This window comes from Lithobates pipiens, unplaced genomic scaffold (assembly GCF_037356315.1).
Source record: "Lithobates pipiens isolate NorthernLeopardFrog02 unplaced genomic scaffold, aLitPip1_a1.2 Scaffold_18, whole genome shotgun sequence".
In the NCBI taxonomy this organism is placed as follows: Eukaryota; Metazoa; Chordata; class Amphibia; order Anura; family Ranidae; genus Lithobates; species Lithobates pipiens.
In genome coordinates, this window is record NW_027507758.1 from 629,248,473 (window position 1) to 629,270,578 (window position 22,106).

Consider the following 22,106-nt stretch of genomic DNA (forward strand, 5'->3'; position numbering starts at 1 on the left):
ACACCACACACTAGCTAAGGCCGCGTAAACACGCGGGGACTGTTCGCTCAACTTTGTTTGTCAAACAGTTTCAGCGGACAGTCCGCTCAAACTTAGCATGGACGGACTTGCCCACACACGATGAACGAACAGTCCGCTGAAACCGTGCGCGATGACGTGAACGGCACGTACGACGGGACTAGAAAACGACGTCCTATACACTGCAATGCAACCTTCGGCATGTAAATCCTTTCTGAGCATGCGCGGAACTTAGTTTGACAAACAAGCCTACACACGAGGGGACAGTTTTTCGGAAATTCCGAAAAACTTTGTTCAGCAGACTGTTCGCTGAAACTGTCCGCTGAAAGCCCACACACGAGCGGACTGTCCGCTGAAACACTGTTCAGCGGACAAAGTTGAGCGAACAGTCCCCGCGTGTGTACGCGGCCTAACAGTCAGTTTACATTTCTTTTTTCAGAGGACAAGCGAATTAAAATAAACAAACACAGATGGTGGATGGTAGGTTGGCTGGGATGTGAACTTGCACCATGAGTGCGGTGGAGACCTCTGAGCAGATCACTAAGCCATTGTGCTAAGTACCAAACCTACATAATAGTGTAGTATGATTAAAGAATGAACATAAATAATTGCTGATTTATAGTCACCTAAATTAAAAAAGTAAAAAACAACATACAACAAATAGGTAACCTAAAGGTTTAATACATGCAACTTTACAGAATATTAGACATTACTCTGTAATAATCATTCATAACTGCATTCGTTAGCAAAAGAAGGAGAAAAAAATAGAAATACTAATTGCAATACACATCAATAGAAGCACACGAGGTAGAGCATATCTCACATAAAAAAAAATCTTTCACATACATGGATCATGGTTACCGTGTAGTGCTATATAACAACTTAGTAGAAATTGGCATGTGCATATGCGCAGAAGCGCTAATTTGTGCTGATTTCGCGCTATTATTTGCCATAGTGCCCAGTACTTCCTGGCGCTATAGTAAATGACCCCCAATGTCTGTTCACTGTTATTTGAAACCTAGGAGTCCCTTATCTTAACATAACATTTGGCCTCCTTGGCTAATGCTGATCAGCCATGGAGTATATCTGAGGTGTATATCAGGGTGTGCTTCTTCCCCACATGAGAGCTGTGATGTCCAGCAACATTCATATAGAAGACATTTCCCACACTCAAGGCACTGATACACATTGAGAGTTGTGTGGGATCCCTGATGTACAGGAAGACAGGACTTCAGTGAGGAACAATTCCCTCACTCAGGACAGGAAAGTGGCTTCTCCCCCGTGTGAGATCTCTGATGTGAGTAAAGATTAGCCTTCACTGAAAAACATTTCCCACACTCAGAACAGGAATACGGCTTCTCCCCCGTGTGAGATCTCTGATGTGTGTCAAGATTGAACTTCTGTGAAAAACATTTCCCGCACTCAGGACAGGAATACGGCTTCTCCCCTGTGTGAGATCTCTGATGTGAGTAAAGATTGGCCTTCACTGAAAAACATTTCCCACACTCAGAACAGGAATAAGGCTTCTCCCCCGTGTGAGATCTCTGATGTGTGTCAAGATGCGACTTGTGTGAAAAACATTTCCCGCACTCAGAACAGTAATACATTTTCTCCCCCGTGTGAGATCTCTGATGTGTGTAAAGATTGGACTTTACCGAAAAACATTTCCCACACTCATTACAGGAAAGTGGCTTCTCCCCTGTGTGAGTTCTCTGATGTCTGTAAAGATGAAACTTCACTGAAAAACATTTCCCGCACTCAGGACAGGAAAACGGCTTCTCCCCTGTGTGAGATCTCTGATGTTTGGAAAGATGGGACTTCTGTGAAAAACATTTCCCGCACTCAGAACAGGAATACGGCTTCTCTCCTGTGTGAGATCTCTGATGTGTGTAAAGACTGCACTTCTGTGAAAAACATTTCCCGCACTCAGGACAGGAATACGATTTCTCCCCTGTGTGAGATCTTTGATGTGTATCAAGACTGGACTTCACTGAAAAACATTTCCCGCACTCTGGGCAGGAAAACGGCTTCTCCCCTGTGTGAGATCTTTGATGTGTGTAAAGATGGGACTTCTGTGAAAAACATTTCCCACACTCAGAACAGGAAAACGGCTTCTCCCCTGTGTGAGATCTCTGATGTTTGTAAAGATGGGACTGCTGTGAAAAACATTTCCCACACTCAGGACAGGAATACGGCTTCTCTCCTGTGTGAGATCTTTTATGCACATTAAGATGGGATTTAGAAGGGAAACACTTCCCGCACTCAGTACAGGAAAAGTTTTTCTCTGTTGGAAGGACAGCACCGTCCCTCACAGTCTGAGGTTCCTCAGGATAAGAGGAATACGATGGTCCATCTACACTGTGTGGTGCCGGATGGACATTTGAGGTAGTCGGGTTTTCTCCTGGACTATACTGTGTGATGTCCTCATCTTCTACTTTACAGTCTGGAGACAAAGTTAGACAATCCTCTGAGGTTTTCCTCATCTCCCGTCCATCTACTAAAATAGAAATACAAAGATTATTACTAGACATGGGAATTACAGATCAGCCTAACATCAATAGTATGTAAACTCTTGGAGGGGATGATAAGGGACTATATACAAGATTTTAGTAATGAGAACGGTATCATTATCAGTAATCAGCATGGATTCATGGAGAATCGTTCTTGTCAAACCAATCTACTAACCTTCTATGAGGAGGTGAGTTACCATCTAGATAAAGGAAGGCCCGTAGATGTGGTGTATCTGGATTTTGTAAAAGCATTTCACACAGTTCCGAAATAAAACGTTTACTGTACAAAATAAGGTCCGTTGGCATGGACCATAGGGTGAGTACATGGATTGAATACTGGCTACAAGGGTGAGTTCAGAGGGTGGTGATAAATGGGGAGTATTCTGAATGGTCAGGGGTGGGTAGTGGGATCCCCCAGGGTTCTGTGCTGGGACCAATCCTGTTTAATTTGTTCATGAACGACCTGGAGGATGGGGTAAACAGTTCAATCTCTGTATTTGCGGACGATACTAAGCTAAGCAGGGCAATAACTTCTCCGCAGGATGTGGAAGCCTTGCAAAAATATCTGAACAAATTAATGGGGGGAGGGGCAACTACATGGCAAGAAATGAAAAATAATGCATTTGGGTGGAAAAAATCTGAATGCAATCTATACACTGGGGGGAGAACCTCTGGGGGAATCTAGGATGGAAAAGGACCTGGGGGTCCTAGTAGATGATAGGCTCAGCAGCTGTTAACAAAGCAAACAGAATATTGGCATTAAAAAAGGGATCAACTCCAGAGATAAAATGATAATTCTCCTGCTCTACAAGACTCTGGTGCGGCCGCACCTGGAGTATACTGTCCAGTTCTGGGCACCAGTCCTCAGGAAGGATGTTCTGGAAATGGAGCGAGTACAAAGAAGGGCAACAAAGCTAATAAAGGGTCTGGAGGATATTAGTTATGAGGAAAGGTTGTGAGCACTGAACTTATTCTCTCTGGAGAAGAGACGCTTGAGAGGGGATATGATTTCAATATACAAATACCGGACTGGTGACCCCACAATAGGGACAAAACTTAAATAAAAGGGAGTTTAATAAGACACGTGGCCACTCATTAAAATTGGAAGAAAAGAGGTTAAACCTTAACCACTTAAGGACCGCCGTATTGCCATTATACGTCATCAGAATGGCACAGGCAGGCACAAGCACGTAGATGTACGTGCCTGCCTTCCAGCGGGTGGGGGGTCCGATCGGACCCCCTCCCGCTAGATACGGCGGTCCCTTTCTGTGCCGGAGCGATCCGCGATGAGGGGATGGCCGTTGGTTTCTGGCCATCACCTCTCGATCGCTCCTGGCCAGTGACGAACTTCCTCCCCTGTGAAAATGTAAACACAGGAGGAGGAAGTGACGTCACACTCCTCGTGGCGGTCTTTTTGAACCGGACAGCGAGGAGTGAAGACTTCCAAGTAAGTGCACCAACAGTCCACTGACACATAGGCACACATTTCACCCCAGTCACCCCCCGATCGGCCCCCCGCCCCCCCCCAGTCACAGTGTCACTAATGTAGTGTTCATTTATTTATTGATCACTACATTTAGTGTCAGTTGTGACTGTAAAAAGTGTCAGGGCAGCTAGTGTTAGGCCCCTTTAGGTCCAGGGTAGCCCCCTACCCCCCCCTAATAAAGGTTTAACCCCTTGATTGCCCTCCCAGTTAACCCTTTCACTCCCTTTTACCAGTGTCACTAAGCGATCGTTTTTCTGATCGCTGCAATAGTGTCACTGGTCCCGCTAGGAAGCTAGTTTTTTTTTTAGGTTCAACACCAGGTTTTTATAGCGTTAGGTACCCCGATATTAACTTAATAAAGGTTTTAACCCTTTGATTGCCCCTAGAGTTAACCCTTTCACCAGCGATCGCTGCATAAGTGTCACTGGTGACGCTGGTTAGCCAGTTAGTTATTTAGGTTCCCCGTCAGGTTTTTATAAAGCTTCAGGTACCCCCATATAAATACCCAATAAAGGTTTTAACCCCTGATTGCCCTTAGTTAACCCTTTCACCAGTGATCGCCGTATAAGTGTTACGGGTGACGCTGGTTAGGTAGTTCGCTTTTTATAGCATCAGGGCACCCGCCATTTATTACCTAATAAAGGTTTAACCCTCTGATCACCCGGCGGGTGATATAAATTTGGTTTTAGGGTCAGAAAGGGTCTGCGTCGCCCCAGGCAGTGCTAGGTTAGTGCCAGTACCGCTAACACCCACGCGCAAAGCATACACCTACCTTAGTGGTATAGTATCCGAACAGATCAATATCTGATCTGATCAGATCTATACTAGCGTGCCCAGCAATTTAGGGTTCTAAAAAAATGCATTGTTAGCAGGATCAATCCAGATACCTGCTAGCACCTGCGTTTTGCCCCTCTGCCCAGCCCAGCCCAGCCCAGCCCACCCAAGTGCAGTATCGATCGATCACTGTCACTTACAAAACACAACACACATAACTGCAGCGTTCGCAGAGTCAGGCCTGATCCCTGCGATCGCTAACAGTTTTTTTTGTAGCGTTTTATACAGTCGCTGACAGGCTAGGTGCTTTTTTACCTGTGAGTCTAACTACTATACCCCTAAATTTGGAGCCCAAAATGGCAAAGCGAAGGTACACTAGTGAAGAGGCCTACACGTTTCTGAGCATGACAGATAGTGAAGAGGAAGACACTGATCTGTCAGATTCAGGCTCAGAATACGAACCTGTAGAGGACAGCGCCTCCATGTCAGATAGCTCTGATGACGAAGAAGAGGTCCCTGCTAACGTCAGGCGTACCCGACCCCGATTTTCTGATGTTGTTGAGGTGCAGGAACCGCAAGTCCCTCGTATGGAGTATAGAGCCAGTACTAGCGCCGCTCATCCTTTTGGTGAACTGGCAAGCACCAGCGGCCTAGTACACCCTGGACGTACATCCAGCACTGCAGTATCACGTGGTGACGTGGCGAGTCCCATAAGTGCAGTTCAAGCTGGCGAGGTGGCAAACACAAGTAGTGTCCTGCTGCCACCAAGAAGACGAAGACAGGCCCGTCGTTCCCATAGTGCCCTTCCTGCAGAATTCGCCAATCCTGATTGGGTGCCCACCACTTCTGCAGCACCAGTACTTCCCCCATTCACTGCCCAACCCGGTATTCAGGTGGATACAGATGATTTTACGCCACTCGATTTTTATTCTCTGTATCTCACGGAAGATCTCTATAGATCTATTGTGGACCAAACCAATTTATATGCTGGTCAACACATCGCCGCTAATCCCCAGTTGCCGTCTCTTGCCAGAGATTGGAAACCAGTTACGGTTTCCGAATTTAAGACGTTTCTGGGCCTTTCCCTCAACATGGGCACACATAAATTCATGCGGATGCGGGCTTATTGGTCCACGCATCCGGCTGACCACATGCCCGTGTTCTCTAACTCCATGTCCAGGAAACGATACGAGCAGATCTTGCGGTTCTTGCACTTCAGTGACAATGAACTTTGTCGTCCACGTGGAGACCCTGAATACGATCGGCTCTACAAAATTCGGCCCCTCATAAATCACTTCAACCAACGTTTTGCAGACTTGTTTACTCCCCAAAAAGTTGTCTGCGTTGATGAGTCCCTGGTTAAGTTTACTGGTCGCTTGTCATTCAAACAGTACATTCCCAACAAGCGTACCAGATACGGGGTCAAGCTCTATAAGTGCTGTGACAGGGCCACAGGCTATGCATGGAGCTTTATGGTTTATGAGGGTAAAGATAGTTACGTAGAGCCGGAGAACTGCCCTGATTACATAGGAAGCGCTGGCAAGATAGTGTGGAAATTGGTGTCACCCTTATTCGGAAAGGGGTACCACTTGTACGTGGACAACTATTACACCAGCGTGCCACTGTTTAGTCATTTATTTGATCATCAGATTGGAGCATGTGGCACCGTGCGACCTAATCGCCGGGGATTTCCCCAGCGGCTTGTAGATTCCCGTCTTAGGCTGTGGGAGAGAGAGCCTGCTATCGGTGTAATAATTTGCTCGCTATGAAGTGGAGGGATAATAAGAATGTTTTCGTTCTTACCTCCCTTCATGCAGACACGACGGTCCAAATTTCTACGGCGACTGGTATTGTGGAGAAACCCCTCTGTGTCCACGAATATAACAAAAATATGGGAGGGGTGGACCTCAATGACCAGATGTTGGCACCGTATCTAGCTTCCCGTAAGGCCAGACGCTGGTACAAAAAAGTGTCTGTTTACTTATTTCAATTGGCTTTGCTGAATGCTTTTGTGCTATACAAAACTTCAGGCGGGACATTAACCTTTCTTTTCTTCCAAAGAGAGGTTGTCACAGAGCTTCTGTTTCCAGACGGTTCTGTACCTCACCATTCCCAACCAAATGCAGTAAGCCGGCTGCATGAGAGGCATTTTTCTTATGTCCTCCCAAGTACCCCTACCCAACGAGCCCCCCAAAAAAGATGTCGTATCTGTACCAAGCGGGGATTTAGGCGTGACACCCGTTCTTATTGTCCACGCTGTCCTGGCAATCCTGGTCTTTGTCAGGGTGAGTGTTTTGAACGCTACCACACACTAGTGAAGTATTAGCGTAGGGTACAGCATTTCACAGGCTAGGCACACTAACACAGAGTCTCCCAAGATGCCATCGCATTTTGAGAGACCCGAACCGTTACAGTTTACAGTTAAAAAAAAAGTGTATAAAAAAAAAAAAATAAGTAAAATAAAAAAACCAAAAAAAATATAAAATATAAAAACCAAAAATAGTTGTCGTTTTATTGTTCTCTCTCTCTCTCTCTCTTCTCTCTAATTTTTTATACTTTACTGTTTACTGTGTTATTGTTAACCATTTTTCATGTTTTCAGGTACGCCATTCAGCTGCAGCGTGGATTTATTTATCTTGACAGCAACAGCGTTTGCTCCCACGATACATAAAGCTGCGACTCCAGTGCTGTAGGAGGTGATTTCACCACCACAGTTAAAAAAGAGCATATATGCCGAAGCATGGGGGCATAAGGGGTGGAGGAGCGATTTTGCTCCTAATGCCGCGTACATAAGGTCAAAATTCCGACGGAAGGCTTGCCCGTGGAAAAGTTTGAACGTATGTACGCGGCATAACTTTTTTGCGGGAGGATGCCCCCATGCTTCGGCATATATATATTTTAGGCACAGGTTGTGTTAAAAAATGTTTTATTTTTTACTGTTTTTTTTGGCAATTGCTTTGCAGGTATGGTATGGTAAGGTTTTACTGTTATACTGGGATGTTACTTTGTTTTAATGTTAACCATAATTTGCTTAGCAGGTACGCCATTCAGCTGCAGCGCGGATTTATTTATCTTGACAGCAACAGCGTTTGCTCCCACGATACATAAAGCTGCGACTCCAGTGCTGTAGGCGGTGATTTCACCACCACAGTTAAAAAAGAGCATATATGCCGAAGCATGGGGGCATAAGGGGTGGAGGAGCGATTTTGCTCCTAATGCCGCGTACATACAGTCAAAATTCCGACGGAGGGCTTGCCCATGGAAAATTTTGAACGTATGTACGCGGCATTACTTTTTTGCAGGAGGATGCCCCCATGCTTCGGCATATATAAATGGTGCATGTATGTCCATCATTAGAAGTGGGTGGATGAAGGGAGGTATCTAATGGTGGGCATACCCACCGATCAATCTCTTTTTTTTCGTTCAGACAACATGACTCTCAGTAAATAGCTTGGGGTGTCTACTTTCCAAAATGGGGTAATTTGGGGGGGTTTTGTGCTATTTTGGCATTTTATGGCCTTCGAAACTGTAATAGGTAGTGAGGAGTGAAATAAAAAATTTGCGCCCTTAGAAATCCAGAAGGTGGCGATTGGTTTTTGGGGCCCCGTACGCAGCTAGGCTCCCAAAAAGTCCCACACATGTGGTATCCCCGTACTCAGGAGAAGCAGCAAAATGTATTTTGGGGTGCAATTCCACATATAACCATGGCATGTGTGAGCAATATATAATTTAGTGACAACTTTTTGTAAAAAAAATAAATATTTTTATTTTTTGTCATTATTCAATCCCTTGGAACAAAAAAAAAAAAATATTCAATGGTCTCAACATGGCCCTCAGCAAATAGCTTGGGGTGTCTACTTTCCAAAATGGGGTCATTTGGGGGGGTTTTGTGCCATCTTGGCATTTTATGGCCTTCAAAACTGTGATAGGTAGTGAGGAGTGAAAAAATTAATGCCCTTAGAAATCCTGAAGGCGGTGCTTGGATTTCGGGGTCCCGTACGCGGCTAGGCTCCCAAAAAGTCCCCCACATGTGGTATCCCTGTACTCAGGAGAAGCAGCAGAATGTATTTTGGGGTGTCATTTCACATATGCCCATAGCATGTGTGAGCAATATATCATTTAGTGACAACTTTGTGCAAAAAAAAAAAGTTTGTAATATTCCCGCAACTTGTGGCAAAATATAAAATATTCCATGGACTCAACATGCCTCTCAGTAAATAGCTTGGGGTGTCTACTTTCCAAAATGGGGTCATTTTTGGGGGTTTTGTGCTATTTTGGCTTTTTATGGCCTTCGAAACTGTGATAGGTAGTGAGGGGTGAAATCAAAAATTTGCACCCTTAGAAATCCTGAAGGTGGTGATTGGTTTTCGGGGTGCCGTGCGCGACTAGACTCCCAAAAAGTCCCACACATGTGGTATCCCCGTACTCAGGAGAAGTAGCGGAATATATTTTGGGGTGCAATTCCACATATAACCATGGCATGTGTGAGCAATATATCATTTAGTGACAACTTTTTGTAAATTTTTTATTTTTTTTTTGTCATTATTCAATCCCTTAGGACAAAAAAAAAAAAAAATATTCAATGGGCTCAACATACCCATCAGCAGTTTCCTTGGGGTGTCTACTTTCCAAAATGGGGTCATTTGGGGGGGGGTTTGTACTGCCCTGCCATTTTAGCACCTCAAGAAATGAGATAGGCAGTCATAAATTAAAAGCTGTGTAAATTCCAGAAAATGTACTCTAGTTTGTAGACGCTATAACTTTTGCGCAAACCAAAAAATATACGCTTATTGACATTTTTTTTACTAAAGACATGTGGCTGAATAAATGTTGCCCTCAATGTATGACTAAAATTTAGTTTATTCGATTTTTCTTATAACAAAAAGAAGAAAATATCATTTTTTTTCAAAATTTTCGCTCTTTTTCCATTTATATCGCAAAAAATAAAAATCGCAGAGGCAATCAAATACCATCAAAAGAAAGCTCTATTTGTGGGAAGAAAAGGACGCAAATTTCCTTTGGGTGCAATATTGCATGACCGCGCAATTACCAGTTAGAGCAGCGCAGTGCAAAATTGTAAAAAGACCTCTGGTCCTTAAGGTGTTTATTGGTCCGAGGCTGAAGTGGTTAAACTACGTAGAGGGTTCTTTACTGTAAGAGAGGCAATGATGTGGAATTCCCTTCCACAGGCGGTGGTCTCAGCGGGGGGCATTGTTAGTTTCAAGAAACTATTAGATAAGCATCTGAACGACCGCAACATACAGGGATATACAATGTAATACTGACAAATAATCACACACAGAGGATGAACTTGATGGAGTAGTGTCTTTTTTCAACCTCACCTACTATGTAACTATGTAAAATGAGCAGATTGGTTCCTGCTGTGCTCCAATCAAATCATCAAATATAAAACGTCCAGCTGGTAGAAAATGGGTGCAACAAAAGAGAATACATATTATGTGTATATATAGCAGTGGGTAGAGGGGAGAGAGCAGAAGTCAGGACTATGTAATGTACAACATATTGTATAAGACACAACAGATAGGACTATATAGTATCAAAATGATGTAATGTACGACATAGAATATATGGTGCAGGGATCAGGAGTATGTAATGTACACCATAGAACAGGGGTGGCCAACCCGCGGCTCCCGAGCCGCATGCGGCTCTTTGCCCGGTTTCATGCGGCTCTTCGTTCGGACTGTTTCATTGCGGCTCTTGCGTTAGGACTGGGCCGATGGTTCAGTGGGCTGGTTTACAGTGACAGGCAGCCTGAGTCTAGGCACTCCTCTGCTTATGAGAGTATAAGCGAGGACCTGCTCCGCTCCTCCCACACATCAACAGCCAATCAGCATGTAGTGTCCCCAGCCCGCCACATTTGCATATGTAAGCGCTGGAGTGAGGCTGGAGGGGGGCAGAGGAAGGAGAAACACACTGTATCTGAAGCCGATGAGATACAAGAAGGTATGACCACAAGTGTGCAGGTTACTGATCTGTCCTCCCTTCTCCCTCTTTCTTGCTCTGTACTTTTTTTTTTTTTTTTAAATAACTGTTTTACCTGCACACTGATAAGATCTGCTCAGCACATTCTCTGTCTGTTGATAGTGTGACACACGGCTGGCTGTTAACCATTTCAGCTTCTTTTCACTGATTTATCCAGAGCTCTGTGTGTGCTGCATGCTTTCTGTGATATTTTTTGGAAGAATGTACTGCTAGTTCAGGCTAGAAGACCCATTAACTGTTTATTCTTATCCTGACCAGTTCACTGTTTGTAAGACAATTTGTATTTTGGAAATTAGATGAGCTGCTGTCTTCTGTCACATGGATGTACTTTCAAAGGAAGATTACTGACTTGATGAAAATGACTGGCCTGTGGTCTTTGTAGTGTTAAAACAGTGTGTGACATTTACAATAAATCCAGCTGAGCAAAAGTATGTGTGTATGAGGAAGGGATGGGGTGATGTTCATGTGTGCCCATGCGAATGATGTGGCTCTTTGCGGTAACTTGGTAAAAAATGTGGTTGGCCACCCCTGCCATAGAACATATAGTGCAGGGGTCAGGAGTATGTAATGTACACCATAGAGTATATAGTGCAGGGGTCAGGAGTATGTAATGTACAATATAAATTATACAGTGTAAGGGTCAGGACTCATAATATTGGTATTCAGTAATCAGTGGAAGATTCAATATTCACATGAGACAAGTTGCAGAGGTCCCACACCGCTGCCTCCCATCTCCTGAGACTGCACTCAGTGACTTGGGTCTGAGACTATACAGACATATCCCTCCACCCGGCACAGCCAGCAGACAACAGAGCAAGTAATCCTGGGGGGATTGTTCTGTCAGAGATCTTGCTAGATCCAGGTATGGGGAAGAAGACTCAAAGCACATACCCCAGGTGACTAGATCTAGTAACATCTATGGTGAAAATCAAACTTTTGCTGCCAGCTGAACCCCAGAATCTCCATATATCCAGTCTAGATACATAAATAGCATCTGCAGCACAGAGAAGGAAGATTATCGGAGAGAAATCCAGGAATACAGGACGGGGAACACAGCTCAGGAAAGTGACCAGGGATTACAGGCTGATATCACCCAGTCCCCGCCCTACTCTGGACCAATCAGTGAGCAGTATGGGTGGAGGAATGTATTTAGTGTTAATGACCCACCTGTGCTGATCTCTGTAGGAGTGTCCTCCTCTATAAATGTCCCCGTTATTCCATCCTCCTCCATAGACTGCTGATCATCCCTCACATACCTCTCTTCTTCTTCTGATTTCACCTCAAATTCTATATCGATTGGATCTCCACTCTAAATCAAGAAAATGAAAGTGAATATCATCTGTAAACAATATGATTTATTATTGTGACATCACATAAAAAAATCCACACATCATCTCTAGGAATCCATGTTCTAGATGCTCCATCCAACTGAATTTATTCTCTCTTGATAAGAGGAGATTAAGGGGGGATATGATCAACATGTACAAATATATAAGGGGTCCATATAGTGAACTTGGTGTCGAGTTATTTACTTTACGGTCATTACTGAGGACAAGAGGCACTCTTTACGTCTAGAGGAAAAAAGATTTCATCTCCAAATACGGAAAGGTTTCTTTACAGTGAGAGCTGTAAAAATGTGGAATAGACTCCCTGCAGGGGTGGTTCTGGGCAGCTCAGTGGATTGCTTTAAAAATAGGCCTGGATTATTTCCTAAATTTACAGAATATAACTGGGTACTGACATTTATAGGTAAAGTCGATCCAGGGAAAATCTGATTGCCTCTCTGGGATCAGGAAATAATTTTTTCCCTGTTGTAGCAAATTGGATCATGCTTATCTGAGGGGTTTTCTGCCTTCTTCTGGATCAACAGTGGGTATAGGATTGGGTATATGGGATTGTATGATATTTTTATATTATTTATGGTTGAACTGGATGGACTTGTGTCTTTTTTCAACCTGACTGACTAACTATGTAACTATGTAATCCCACCAACCTTGTAACAGTGAGGGATGGTGTGATCTTCCTGTGTGGAATCCCGGGAATACAGAGGACGGGGACATCTCTCTGGTGGGTTCCTGGTATTTGGTGGCTCCATCATATCCTTGTGTCCTTCTGAAAACTCCTCCATCACTCCATACTCTTCATCCTCCTCTTTATACTCTTCTTTGACATCAATATTATCATCCCTGAGGTTTCCACTCTGAAAGATAATAAAACATTCAATATAACAAACCTGCTGTATATAAATCAGAACTACCAATAATTGTCAATCATCTACCTGATGATGGTGGGGGATGGTGTGATCTTCCTGTGTGGAATCCCAGGAATACAGAGGATGAGGACATCTCTCTGGTGGGTTTCTGTAGCTGGATGACTCCGCCATGGTGTCCTGGTACAGATCTTTGTGTTCTTTTAGAGACTCCTCCATCCCCCCGTCCTCATCATCCTCCTCTTTTATTTCTTCTTTAACCTCAACTTTAGACTCTCTCAGGTTTCCACTCTGAATATAGAATAAAAATGACATCAATGGTAACAATGTAGATAATGTACGGATCCTGTATTTAAAAAAAGAATAGCTAAGGGGGTACCACATCCATATATAGACTGTTTAAAGAAAAAAAGGACCATTTGAGCGGAGTTTAACGGTACCAGAAATGGAACAATACATAATGTTATGAAATACAATTTATTACAAACATTTGGAAGAAATATTAAAAAATAAATAAAAAACAAGAAAAGTTGAGCTCTCATTGATATAACCACATCATGTATGGAAAACATATTAGATCCCTATTACTGTCAGAGAGGTCGACGTTTCGCTTTTATGCTTCCTCAGGACCTTCATTCTTTGATTGTAAGTAGGGGGATTCTGTATGGTAGACAAAGGAGGGGAACATCATGTTTCAGCAATGGATACAAAATGCAGCAAAACATTGAATAATGTAGTCCCCCTAAAGGCGTGGATCATACAGACATGCCCTTATTTTGTACTAGAAATAGGCCCTTGTTGGTAGATTATGGTGCTGTCATCTAACATAGCCCCTTGTGAGCAGTCTATATATTAATATGGTAGAATACATCTGGCCACAGGTGTCCCTGTTCTGTCTCGGTTGTCTTTGTGACATCACTACCATTGGAGGTTTGGTCTCTTTATGGTTTAATTATCAGCCCTACATATTCATGTAAGGTCATGCCTCCCCCTCCGACCCCCGGGGTGTGTGCCTTCACGCCTGATTGAAGTCAGCAATTACTTACCAGTTTCTATTTAAGGCTGATGGTGTTAGCAGGAGGTGTTGTTGTGGCTGGATCTAGGGTGAGGTCTTAGTGATTGTACTATGATGGTGATTCTTATTATCATTGTCAGTGTTATTGATGTGCGCCATGGAACTACAGAGTGTTTAGAATTATTTTTAATTATTATTAGACATCTTCGCTGATATTGTCGCCAGTGAACGTTGATTAGATCTGTACTGTGCAATCACATGGTAACTGATTGCATTCAGTTGTCTGGTGGCTATTTTTATGAGAATTTATTATGACTTTTTATCTCGGACTATTCACTGCTTGGTCTGTAGACATGTGCACGCTGAAATATTTTGTTTCGGAATTTCGTTTTTTTGTCTGAAAAATAAAAATGTAGTTAGTTACTCCCGAAATTCGTTTTTATTTATTTTGTTTCGTTAAAAAATGCATTAGTCTAAAAAATACGAAATAATTAAGGTCAAATCTGTCATTGAAGGCTTATGGTATCTGTCAAATGTTCTAAGAAGATTTGACGGAGCAGCTAAACTGTACGACGCTGCAATCGTACATTTCCCATTGGAATGTTCCGCCTACAAGCTATAGTAGAATTCTAATGTTGTATGACACTAGTAATTATATTTATTAATTATTATTACTAGACATGTGCATTCGTTTTCGCCTGAATGTATTTTCGTCTGAATTTCAGGTATTTTCGAAAGATCCGACATAAATAAATGCTTTATTTTCGTTTTCGTCGTTACAACAGTTTGATATAGCATAGGAGATTCGAGGTGACTCTGAGGCCGCGTACACACGGGCGGATTGTCTGCCGAACTTAGTCCGCTGAACCGTGTTTCAGCGGACAATCCGCTCGTGTGTGAGCTTCAGCGGACTTTTTCAGCGGACAGTCTGACGGACTAAGTCTTTCGGAATTTCCGTAATTTTGTCCGTCCAAACTTGGTTTCAGCGGACAGTCCGCTCGTGTGTAGGCAAGTTGGACGGACTAAGTATGGCGCATGCTCAGAAAGGATTTACACGCCGAAGGTTGCATTGCAGTGTATTGGATGTCGAATTTCTAGTCCCGTCGTACGTGCCGTACACGTCATCGCGCAAGCTTTCGGCGGACTGTCTGCTCATCGTGTGTGGTCAAATCCGTTCATTCAAAAGTTGAACGGACTGTCTGTCGGATTGTCTGACGAACTTAGTTGGGCAGACAATCCGCCCGTGTGTACGCGGCCTGACAATAACAATCTGTGTCTATTGAACCTGTGGTCGAATGTGCCTAACTTTACCTCTAAGATTATATAGAGAAAAGATTTGACAGAGAGAAAATATTCGACATAGAGAGAAAAGATTCTGGAATTGGGTGGGGGAAGTAAAATAAAAATAATGATGGTGAGGAATGTTATTGGCTGATTGTAACCAAAGAGAATGAGCAGTAAAATAGCTAAAACTAAGTACACACGTACAGCCAATTTACTTTTACTTACGATTGCTAGCAGAGAGAGACACACACTGAATCATTTCAGAAGACAGTCAATCTTAGCTGGTCAGTTTGAATTGTCACTTGTCAGAGAACCCGAATTATTATTTAGCATAAGCACAGCAGCAGAACAATAGTGAAGTAAGTTACAGTTCAACTTAGCTTTTTCCTAATAATCTGCTATTGTGTTAGTGTGAGAATCCTTATAGTGATATAATGTTGCTGCTAGTGTTGTTGTGATAGCCTGAGGCCAGAGGCTGCCTGTGTTGTGGGGGGGGGATTTATTATTATAGAATCTTGTTACCTGTCTGATCAGTGATCGCTATCACCAGTTTGAATATATATACATACAGAAACACTTGTAGATGGCCCTGGAACATCCTCCAATGCCTCCATGTAGCTCTCACAATAGGTTGCCGCCATATTCGTTATTATCAGTCACTCACTATCTGAAACCTGACACTGTGAGACTTAAACCATTCATTCAACATGAACGACGGAGATTCGACAAAGCAACGAAAAACACACACTTTTATAATAATATTCGACGGAGCATCGAAACTGTACCTATCTACGTAATCATGTGTATAACAACCTTCAAATGCGTCATAATAAAGGAGAACGGTTATTTGGAAAGATGCCGAGCGTATCTTTTGTGTCTGTTCCCTACTGCAGTAGTTGTTAATTTGGAACCACTAATCAATATGAGGATAGGATTTGCCTATCTATAAAATATCCATTTCAGACCGTAATTCATGTGGATTTTCGGACGAATACAATTTTTGAACGAAAAGCGAAATAAATAAAAACTAATTTTCGGGAGTAACTAAATAAACATATTTTTCGGACGAAAACTAAATTTCCGAAACAAAATATTTCACTCTGCACATGTCTAATTATTAGTAGTCAACCAACATTAGAATTCTTCTATAGCCTATGGACGGAGCATTTGACCATAAATGTCCACTTGCGGAGACTGCTTCACTGAATCTTCATGTCAAATCTTTTCTCTCTATGTCGAATAATCTTGGACTAATAGAGTTAGGTTAGGCACATTCAACCTTTTTTGCTATTGTTTCTATAATGTCAAATCTTTTCTCTCTATGTCAAATAATCTTGGACTAATAGAGCTAAGGTTAGGCACATTCGACCACAGGTTCGATGGACACAGATCACTATTGTCAGCGTCATGTCGAATCTCTTATCTATATCAAAATGTTGTCACAACGAAAACGAAAATAAAGCATTTGTTTGTATTGAATGTCGGATCTTTCGGTTTTCGGATTCTGCACTTTCGTTACCGTTTGTTGATACAACACGGTATACTGGTTATTAACCCTTATCCCAGGGTAGTGACTCTGGGGGTTCTTTTGTCCAGTAAGTATTATTATCATTGACTGGCAGCGACTATTACTGTGCTTATTCTCTGTAGGCTGATTTTCCTTTTCTGTCCATTTCATAGAAGGGGCGTTTCGATTTATTGGCCGATTGATCTTCAGAGGCTATCGCTGATCTAGATGCCCTTGGATAGCACATGGCATGTTACAAGTATGAGCGCTCACCGACATGTGAGTGGCACTCGTATCTCCATATTCAATATGGGGACTACATTATTAAATTTTTGCTGCATTTTGTATCCATTGCTGAAACATGATGTTTCCCTCCTTTGTCTACCATACAGAACCCCCCTACTTACAATCAAAGAATGAAGGTCCTGAGGAAGCATAAAAGCGAAACGTCAACCTCTCTGACAGTAATAGGGATCTAATACATTTTACATACATGATGTGATTATATCAATGAGAGGTCAAATTTTCTTGTTTTTAAATATTTCTTCTTATAACTTTATATATATATATATATATATATATATATATATATATATCTATGTATTTCATAGCATTATGTATTGTTCCTTTTCTGGTACCATTAAAGTCTGCTCAAATGGTCCTTTTTTCTTTAAAATGTACAGATCCTAATGATACTATCACTGATTGTTCCTCATCTACCTGATGATGGTGGGGGATGGTGTGACCTTCCTGTGTGGAATCCCGGGAATACAGAGGACGGGGACATCTCTCTGGTGGGTTCCCATTACTGGATCCATCTGTAGGAAACACACACACTGACTGAATACATTGTTTCTATGTGTTTATCAGATGATGGGGTATCTAGGTGGACCCTCCAGATCTGAACACAAATAGTAAAATAAAATGATATTCCCAGAATCCTCCTCACCTCACAATTCAGGTCTCCATTTTATTAAAGCCCCACTGAGGTATAATTTACCCACACAGGAACCCCACACTATGCAGGTTACAAGCTTGTTGCAGGCATTCTGATGTCATTACATACAAGACAGGACCAACATTCCTAATTTGCTAGTGAGGATGTCAATGGATCCACCCACATCCTAAGAGCATTAGAAAAAAAGCCAGATAGAGGGACATTGGGAGGAGGAGCTGCAAGGTCAGTGTGATGTCATAGGACATATAGTCTCTGGATGGAGGGGCATTGGGAGGAGGAGGGACATTGGGGGAGAAGCCGGGAGGTCAGTATGATGTCATAGGACATATTGACTCTGGGTGGAGGGACATTGGGAGGAGGAGCTGGGAGGTCAGTGTGATGCCATAGGACATATAGACTCTGGATGGAGGGGCATTGGGAGGAGGAGCTGTGAGGCCAATGTGATGTCATAGGACATATAGACTCTGGATGGAGGGACATTGAGAGGAGGAGCTGTGAGGTCAGAGTGATGTCATAGGACATATAGACTCTGGATGGAGGGACATTGGGAGGAGGAGCTGTGAGGTCAGTGTAATGTCATAGGACATATAGACTCTGGTTGTAGGGACATTGGGAGGAGGAGCTGGGAGGTCAGTGTGATGTCATAGGACATATAGACTCTGGATGGAGGGGCATTGGGAGGAGGAGCTGTGAGGTCAATGTGATGTCATAGGACATATAGACTCTGGATGGAGGGACATTGAGAGGAGAAGCTGTGAGGTTAGAGTGATGTCATAGGACATATAGACTCTGGATGGAGGGACATTGGGAGGAGGAGCTGTGAGGTCAGTGTGATGTCATAGGACATATAGAGCTCCTAATGGTGGGTATGGATTTTGCTGAGTGCTGGTGCCAAGTTTCCACAGGTTCACTGCAGGTGTGGAGAAAAGCTGTGTAAGAGGATATAGAGGAGAGATGAGGAGGAGATCCAGGAATCAGGATAAAGGTCAGGACAAGCAACAGACGAGCGCATCCAAGAGATGAAGCCGGGGTCACTACACAGAAAATCAATCCAAGGAAACAACAGGCAGGACAAGGAATAGCAAGAAGGAGCTCCGAGACAAATGAGAATATTGCTCAGCCAATGGGAGATGATCTCAGCATGACTTATATAATGAAGGAGATGAGGGGAGGAGGGGAATTCAATTAAGGTGGGGCTTGACAAATTTGCTTTGAATCTAGGAGCCAGCTAAAAAAGTTAGGAGACCGTTTTTTTGGGGGCACTGTGGGTTGTCAGTGCCCAGGGCAAGGCAAGTAATTTATAAGTACTTTGTGAGGTGCACATTGCAGCACATGGGGTGCAGAAAATGGGTTTCATGGTGCAGAACACTGGGTGCAATATGCAGGAGAAGGGTGCAGGACATGTGGTGCAGAATGCAGGACATGTGGTGCAGAATGCAGGACATGGGGTGCAGATGTGGTGCAGCATGCAGAACACAGGACTTGGGCTGCAAGATATGAGGTGCAGAATGCAGAACATGGGTTGCAGTGTGTACAGCACAGGTCATCGGGTGCAGGGTGTAGAATAGGAGGTGCAGGGACATGGGGTTCAGGGTGAGGAATGCAAGACATGGGGTGAAGGGTGAAAATCACTGCAGGACATAGGGGGCAGGAGAAGGGTGCAGAAGGCAGGACATGGAGTGCAGGGAGCAGAAAGTGGGGTGAAGGCTGTAGGTCACTGAAGGAATGGGGTATAGGGTGTAGGACAGTAATCCAATCCCCCCTGCCCGTGTCCTCCTGCATGTCCTGTACATCTCCCCCAGCACTGTGTGAGAGCAGAGTGGATGGAGAGGACATCTTGTGTACATAAAGCAGCATGTCCCTAACTGGCTGGTCTCTTAGCTGGCTGCTTTGCAGGCTTGTCCTGGTTCCTTTCTCAGCACCTTGTGGGGATCTTTGTGGCAGTGCCGAGGTGGCGCCATGTTGGAGATTCGGTCCTCTCCTTCCTCTCTGTTCTGCCGGAGGGCTCTGCAGGGACACAGGCAGCTGTGGGTGGAAGCAGGAGCCGATGGTGACAGTAATGCGGCCGCAGAAGGGAGAAAGATCGGCAGCGGGAGCTCAGTGAGATGAGTCCTCTCATGCCGCTGTCCTGCCCAGTCCACCCCTGACTTCACAGGTCGGGTGCCATTATCTCCCACCTCCTCCTCCCCTCACCCTCCCGCCTGGCCCCACTGAATAATGTGTCCGGGTTTCAGGCAGAAACATTATTCAGACCAACAGTGAGAACGGACTGACAAGAGCCTAGGGGCCAGGACGCCATTTCTAGTCACCATGGTGACCTGGGATTTGTTGTGCCCTGACTTAAATCGAAGTTCCACCCACATCTTTGTTCTTTTTTAATAATTATTAGTCTTGCATAATGAATATCATTAAAATTGAATTGTCATTAGCGCTGCCTTTAAAAGATAATAATTAAAAAAAAAATACCTTATATTCTTAGTTCAGGGGGATTCCCATCTTACTTGTGGGCAGGAGAAGCCCACAAGCATATTGTTCCAGGATACGGTGCTGCTGTATTCCCAGCATGCACCGCCCATTCTCGCGCATGCGCAGTAATAGCACGTAGCAGCGCTATAAACTATACAGAGGTTGTCATCACAACAGGCGGCATTGTCGGAAGTGCCCGTCCCGTTGTTATGGCAACCTAGGGAAGTGACGTCAGGAGCCGCGGTGAGGAAGGGGAAGATTTGAAGGGACCACATAGCAACAGGGATTACATGGTAAGTAAAAAAAAAATCTCCAAATGTCATTTATAAGATTATTTGCTGCACAGTCATGAAAATTTATTTTCATGGGTGGAACTCTGCTTTATGGTGACCATAGATACATGGAAATTCAGCGGGTTCAGCAGGGATCGGTCACATTTCCATCCATGTGTGGTCACTGCGGGATAAAAGTCACTCCATCAGCGGCTGCAGCCAATAGCTTCATCACTGATCTGTGTATTCTGAGAGCGGGGGAGCGCCCCCCATTGTCAGAATACAATAGTGCAGTGGGGAGGATTCACCCATCCCCCTCCTATGTGTGGATGGGGGAATCACTTCAGTTTTTTCCTCTCATCCCGCTGGATGAACGATAAAACTGAACCATGTATGGCCAGATTTGGAAGCAAGATATATTCATCATCAACTGATCCCCCTGAAGGGGTTAATCTACATATTACCTCCTCTGCCGCCAGATCCGGCAACATCTCCTCTCTACGTCTTTCCGAATAGTAGCAGCTACTTCCTATCATGTAGATTGCTCTGTGATGTCACAGGAAACATGTGACCAGGAAGCAGGAAATAAAGGGCGGGAAAGTGAGGTGAATAGGAGGCTGCAAGCAGATCACATGTTATTATCATGAAGAGATCTCTCCCTCCATCTGTCCATCTTCTTTTATATTATATCCTCTCTGTACCTTCTCCCTCTATAGCTCTCTCTGTATATATGTCTGTATACCTCTGTCTGTATATATGTCTGTATATCTGTCTGAATACCTCTCTGTATATATCCCTGTATACCTCTCTCTCTGTATATATCCCTGCATACCTCTCTCTCTGTATATCTCCCTGTATACCTCTCTCTCTGTATATATCCCTGCATACCTCTCTCTCTGTATATATCCCTGCATACCTCTCTCTCTGTATATCTCCCTGCATACCTCTCTCTCTGTATATCTCCCTGCATACCTCTCTCTCTGTATATATCCCTGCATACCTCTCTCTCTGTATATCTCCCTGCATACCTCTCTCTCTGTATATATCCCTGTATACCTCTCTCTCTGTATATATCCATGTATACCTCTCTCTCTGTATATATCCCTGTATACCTCTCTCTCTGTATATATCCCTGTATACCTCTCTCTCTGTATATATCCCTGTATACCTCTCTCTCTGTATATCTCCCTGTATACCTCTCTCTCTGTATATCTCCCTGTATACCTCTCTCTCTGTATATATCCCTGTATACCTCTCTCTCTGTATATCTCCCTGTATACCTCTCTCTCTGTACATCTCCCTGTATACCTCTCTCTCTGTACATCTCCCTGTATACCTCTCTCTCTGTACATCTCCCTGTATACCTCTCTCTCTGTACATCTCCCTGTATACCTCTCTCTCTGTACATCTCCCTGTATACCTCTCTCTCTGTACATCTCCCTGTATACCTCTCTCTCTGTACATCTCCCTGTATACCTCTCTCTCTGTACATCTCCCTGTATACCTCTCTCTCTGTACATCTCCCTGTATACCTCTCTCTCTGTACATCTCCCTGTATACCTCTCTCTCTGTACATCTCCCTGTATACCTCTCTCTCTGTACAT

The 22,106-nt window shown here is 43.7% G+C and overlaps 1 protein-coding gene across 2 annotated transcripts in view; it reads right to left on the minus strand.

Annotated features, from left to right (window-relative positions):
* Positions 1 to 679: 679 nt before the first annotated feature.
* The window catches only part of LOC143989608 (uncharacterized), a 28,065-nt gene continuing 6,638 nt past the window's right edge, over positions 680 to 22,106 (minus strand). The window contains exons 1-5 of one of the 2 annotated variants that reach the window (XM_077489825.1): positions 20,967 to 21,170; positions 13,070 to 13,291; positions 12,785 to 12,991; positions 11,959 to 12,100; positions 680 to 2,515 (exon numbers count right to left, since the gene is read on the minus strand). In XM_077489825.1, coding sequence (XP_077345951.1) covers positions 1,269 to 2,515; positions 11,959 to 12,100; positions 12,785 to 12,991; positions 13,070 to 13,291; positions 20,967 to 21,038 — 1,890 coding nt within the window. In that variant the 5' untranslated portion in view covers positions 21,039 to 21,170 and the 3' untranslated portion in view covers positions 680 to 1,268. Of the gene's footprint in view, positions 2,516 to 11,958; positions 12,101 to 12,784; positions 12,992 to 13,069; positions 13,292 to 17,526; positions 17,625 to 20,966; positions 21,171 to 22,106 lie in introns of those variants that run through there. The other variant, XM_077489826.1, reaches the window with a different exon arrangement.